The sequence below is a fragment of the Coregonus lavaretus genome (assembly GCF_964263955.1).
Source record: "Coregonus lavaretus genome assembly, chromosome: 14".
In the NCBI taxonomy this organism is placed as follows: domain Eukaryota; kingdom Metazoa; phylum Chordata; class Actinopteri; order Salmoniformes; family Salmonidae; genus Coregonus; species Coregonus lavaretus.
Window position 1 is genome coordinate 25,766,866 of NC_140001.1, and position 6,000 is coordinate 25,772,865.

The window sequence follows — 6,000 nt, forward strand, 5'->3', positions numbered from 1 at the left end:
TATCAGTCTATAATTTTAATGGTAGGTTTATTTGAACAGTGAGCGACAGAATAACAACAAAAAACTCCAGAAAAACGCATGTCAAAAATGTTATAAATTGATTTGCATTTTAATGAGGGAAATAAGTATTTGACCCCCTCTCAATCAGAAAGATTTCTGGCTCCCAGGTGTCTTTTATACAGGTAACGAGCTGAGATTAGGAGCACACTCTTGAAGCAATCAATCAATCAGATTCCAAACTCTCCACCATGACCAAGACCAAAGAGCTCTCCAAGGATGTCAGGGACAAGATTGTAGACCTACACAAGGCTGGAATGGGCTACAAGACCATCGCCAAGCAGCTTGGTGAGAAGGTGACAACAGTTGGTGCGATTATTCGCAAATAGAAGAAACACAAAATAACTGTCAATCTCCCTCGGCCTGGGGCTCCATGCAAGATCTCACCTCGTGGAGTTGCAATGATCATGAGAACGGTGAGGAATCAGCCCAGAACTACACGGGAGGATCTTGTCAATGATCTCAAGGCAGCTGGGACCATAGTCACCAAGAAAACAATTGGTAACACACTACGCCGTGAAGGACTGAAATCCTGCAGTGCCCGCAAGGTCCCCCTGCTCAAGAAAGCACATATACAGGCTTGTCTGAAGTTTGCCAATGAACATCTGACTGATTCAGAGGAGAACTGGGTGAAAGTGTTGTGGTCAGATGAGACCAAAATCGAGCTCTTTGGCGTCAACTCAACTCGCCGTGTTTGGAGGAGGAGGAATGCTGCCTATGACCCCAAGAACATCATCCCCACCGTCAAACATGGAGGTGGAAACATTATGCTTTGGGGGTGTTTTTCTGCTAAGGGGACAGGACAACTTCACTGCATCAAAGGGACGATGGACGGGGCCATGTACCGTCATATCTTGGGTGAGAACCTCCTTCCCTCAGCCAGGGCATTGAAAATGGGTCGTGGATGGGTATTCCAGCATGACAATGACCCAAAACACACGGCCAAGGCAACAAAGGAGTGGCTCAAGAAGAAGCACATTAAGGTCCTGGAGTGGCCTAGCCAGTCTCCAGACCTTAATCCCATAGAAAATCTGTGGAGGGAGCTGAAGGTTCGAGTTGCCAAACGTCAGCCTCGAAACCTTAATGACTTGGAGAAGATCTGCAAAGAGGAGTGGGACAAAATCCCTCCTGAGATGTGTGCAAACCTGGTGGCCAACTACAAGAAACATCTGACCTCTGTGATTGCCAACAAGGGTTTTGCCACCAAGTACTAAGTCATGTTTTGCAGAGGGGTCAAATACTTATTTCCCTCATTAAAATGAAAATCAATTTATAACATTTTTGACATGCGTTTTTCTGGATTTTTTGGTTGTTATTCTGTCTCTCACTGTTCAAATAAACCTACCATTAAAATTATAGACTGATCATGTCTTTGTCAGTGGGAAAACGTACAAAATCAGCAGGGGATCAAATACTTTTTTTCCCCCTCACGGTACATTACCCATCAAGTTAGCTAGGTGTGTCTGGGGGTGATTACAGCAATCTATTGTATTTCATGAACATGTGTACATGTCTAAACAATAGTGACCCATCCACTTAGCTAGATGTGGCTGGGGGGTGGATATAGCATTTCTTTCACATGACCCATCAATTTAGAAAAGTGTGTTTTGGTTAGCGTCATCTAATAAATATTTTATCTGGACACTTTCTGTTTTTGATATTGCTACTACGCAAGTAACCATTTCAAGTATCATTTACACCTTCTGTATCCTGTGCATGTGACAAACTTTGATTTTATTTGATATAGTGTTTGTTTACCAAAGACGGTAATGTTTAGAACATGACCTGTACCAAAGTCAGATTAGGATATAGGCCAAGGACTAGATAAAGTGTATTTTTACCTGGAGTTTTTACTTATTGTAGGCTACTACTTTTACCACTTTTAGTCTTGAAATCTTTGGTTGTTTACTACACTACTCACTCTGTTTAGCACATGGCCTCACATGTGAATCCTTAAAGAGATGTGTGGGGCTTAAGAGGGTGTGAACAATGCTGAATGAGTGTAGACAAAGAAGAGCTCTCCAGTAGGTGTACCAAAACATTCAAGGGCCATTTTCTCAAAAGTGGGGTTACAAGTTTATCAACATTCAAAGCAGAATTACTTTCCCATTGTTCCTGAACTGCAGTGTATGATATACCATTTTCTAGCTCAGTCTCTACTTTTATCCAATGTAAAAAACACCATTTCAAATTTCGCTACATAGGACCGAATCCAGGTGGTGGGTCACATATTAAAAACTGCAAACATTTTCTCTACAGCCATTGGCAAAATGTGTAGAATTGCTGGACTTTAACTCTAAAACGTAAAAAAAAAAAAAAAGATCTCTGTTGTAAAGAGGGGAGTCACTAAAATGTTTTGTTCACAATGTGTGTGTGGTGGGAGTACGCAGACCCGTGAGCAACTACGGCCCCTCATGATGAGTTCAGATTCTGGTCTACCAAACATATTAAGAAATGACAAAGACAAAGCCAGATGATCATCAACATCATGTGAAGGAGAACATAGCTCAAAAGGTAAGGTGTGTCAATGTTCCAACCAACCCTGTGATGCAAATGCACACACCCACAAAATTCAGTGACCAAAGACAAGCAGCGAGACCAAAGACAGTCTAATCTGAAAGATAATGTATTGTGTGGAACGGGTGCTAACTTATTGCCATAACTGATAGGCCTCCCCACTCCCTGTTGCCTTTGTCCCCCATGTAGCAAATTGTATTGATATCCTCATCTAAAATACCACATTTTTGATCCCCTCCATTTGTCATAAAGAGTTGTAACTCAGTCAGAAGGTAATAATGTCTGAGCAAACATAAATTAATACCTTGTCCCTCCTAGCCTTGAGGAATGGGGGCTAGACAGGTTAGCCTATAATGTATGTCATTTATGAAAAATGTATGCACTCACTAAAACTGTAAGTCGCTCTGGATAAAAGCGTCTGCTAAATGACTAAAATGTAAAATGTAATGATGAGGTGAGATTCCAATTCCAGGGCCATGTTCCTCCTGTGAAAGACAAACCAGGTGGACAATCCTGAATGATAGAAATGGTTTACACAACCTTGCATACGCCCTAGATCCCCTGTCTGCTTCAGGATGCAGACTGTCCAGTTTTTAGATTCCCATGATTCATATCACTATCAGTCTAGTGGTCACATTCCAAACGAATCCTGACACCATCACTGTTTTAGGGAGCTCACAGCTGATACAGTAGTTGCATACCATACCCAAGCTTCCAAGGCCCCCAGGCATAGGGTAGCCTAAGTCCTTATTATTGACCCTGATGACAGAATTCTTGATATCTCCTAGAATGAAAATCTAAGACAATCTGTCATTCCACCATTTGCAAACAAAAGCACAAAAAAAGCAGCTAATGTTGCTTATGTTAGATTAATACCATAGGATGGAGGCCATATCACTGATTGGTCTCATAGAAATAGTACATTTAAATCCGGGACACTGAAATTCGTTACGTTTGTATGGTTACATAAGACAGAAGGTTACTTAAGACAAAAAAACAAATGAAGGTGGTTGGTGGTTGGTCCTATAACGCGAACGTCTAGCAACCCAAAGGTTGCGTGTTCGAAAATCAGACAACTTTTCTACTACTACTTATTAGCTACTTTGCAACTACTTAACATGTTAGCTAACCCTTCCCCTAACATGAACCCTTTTCGCTAACCCGTCCCCTAACTTTAACCCTTTTAGCTAACCCTTCCCCTAACCCTTTAACCTGAGTGTATTCACAGGAGGTTGGTGGCACCTTAATTGGGGAGAACGGGCTCGTGGTAATGGCTGGAGCGGAATCAGTGGAATGGTATTAAATTCGTCAAACACATGGTTTGATGCTATTCCATTCTAGCCATTATTATGAGCCGTCCTCACCTCAGCAGCCTCCACTGGAGTGTATATAATTTAATAGCAGATCAATTACTCTAACGCTAACTCACCTTCAGCAACAGTTTCATCAACGGTCACTTGATACCGTCCAATGGTGAAAACCCGTCCAATGAAACTGCCACCGCTGCTGCCTGACCCAATGCCTCCTCCACCCGCTCCAGAAGCAGGCCCGGAACTCACAATTTCCCGGCGTGAATCGAAGAACTTCTTCATTTTCCGGTGGTGATAGCCAAGTGCCGATTGGTTTGCAATCAATACCTATCCACAGAACGCCTAGCTAGCTATCAGATTTTGATAATTGAATGACCGTAGCCAGCGTAGCCAATTTAGGTTAGTTAACAAGTTAGCTATCTTATTGAACAGCCTCCTCGTTAGATTTCCAGGCGCTAGCTAGCTAGCTACCAAGGTGTCACCTGTCATAATAGCTAGCTAGCTAAATAGCCAACTAGCTAGCTAACTCACTATCAACATATGCGTCGACACGGTTTAGCGATGAATAACTGGCTAGTTAAGGTTATTGCTATAACAGTAGCAATGATAATCAGTTAACTAGTGGTAGCAAAAAATCCCTAACTAGCTGGCTTTGACAGTTGCGTTTGCAGCATGCTAAGCTAGCTTCTAGCTATTTACACACGTCACCCATTTTCAGTGTAAAGGCATTTAGCTAGCTATTTCACCCGCTTCTCCAGAGCTCTTGGTGTTAACTCCTGAATCTCCTCCCTGGTTTCTTTTCGATGATTAGTTAGCTACTTTGGTGTCCTAGTAGCTAGCTAGTAATTCACAGCCCGCTTTACTCCCGTTGACAAGAACTGCCTGGGCTCACGGTCGATTACAAAATGTGCAAATCGGCGCGACTGTCTGTCAGATTCGGTAGGCAGTTAGATCAGGCACTGACACCTGAGAGAATATTTGCACCTTCGAAATATCTGAGAAAACCTTTCTATCTTTACTTGGTTCTCCGTCGCAAAGAACCGTGTACTATGCTAAATAAACACAGTCACTAATCTAAGTGACGTTGACCTAAATGAGACCAGGGAATTGTAATTGTAGTCAGCACAATCTGTGTTTGTGGAATCGGCAGTTCACCTTCAAATTAAAGGTCCCCCATTGAAACTGATGCAAACAGTTAACATTTTGGAATCATGACACAATTGGACTAGATAATGCTTGTTTGGAATGTTATATAAATTCAACAAAAGACAATTTGTTAATTTGACAGAAGAAAAAAAAAAAATTGAAATCGCACTGTGGATGCCCATACGAAAAAAGATTGCAGTCACTGCAGCATAACTGCAGTATGCTGCAAATACTGCGTCCAAAATAACAGCTTTTTTTTACTGCAGTAATTTTGCAGTTAGAGTGCAGTACACTGCAGTTATTCTGCAATTACTGCATCCAAAATACCACAGTCGACTGCAGTTACTGCACTTTTACTGCAGTTTTAAAACTGCAATCTTTTTTTGTAAGGGTGTATTAGATTTCAGAATTGCATTAACATTGCAATGTACAGCCTTACCTATGGATCTTGGGTCCATTAATGGGAAAATCACGTCACAATTTAGTCTATTGTGCATATTGAACATTCATATTGCAATGTTCGGCCTTACCTATGGTTCTTGGGTCCATGAAATGGGGTATCAGCCTACTCAGTGACACTCACAGCACACAACTGTGAAGAGTTTTCACAAATATCAGCATTGTAGCTTTTATTGCTGGATTTATTGAAAAATAAGTCCAGCGTGAATAATTATTATGTAATAAGATATTTCTGACTCTGGACCTGCCAGGGAAACTAACTCTGGACCTGCCAGGGAAACTGATTATGGACCTGCCAGGGAAACTGACTCTAGATCTGACAGAGAAACTGTCTCTGAACCGTACAGCGAAACTGGCTCTGGACCTGACAGGAAAATGACTCTGGACTTGAAACTGGCGGAGAGCTAGGAGAGCGGTAGAGCTCTGGGCCTACTAGAGGAACTGGTAACTCTGAGCCTAGTTAGGTAGGAGCCTGATGGCCCACCTGGGCTAGGGACTGAGGGCTGACTAT

The 6,000-nt window shown here is 42.1% G+C and overlaps 1 protein-coding gene across 1 annotated transcript in view; it reads right to left on the bottom strand.

The window, feature by feature from the left end:
* LOC311141604 (AP2-associated protein kinase 1-like) overlaps positions 1-4,957 on the bottom strand; it is a 73,360-nt gene extending 68,403 nt beyond the window's left edge. Inside the window, exon 1 of the mRNA XM_084176979.1 lies at positions 4,004-4,957. Coding sequence (XP_084033105.1) covers positions 4,004-4,166 — 163 coding nt within the window. The 5' untranslated portion in view covers positions 4,167-4,957. The remainder of the gene's footprint in view (positions 1-4,003) is intronic.
* Positions 4,958-6,000: the final 1,043 nt, after the last annotated feature.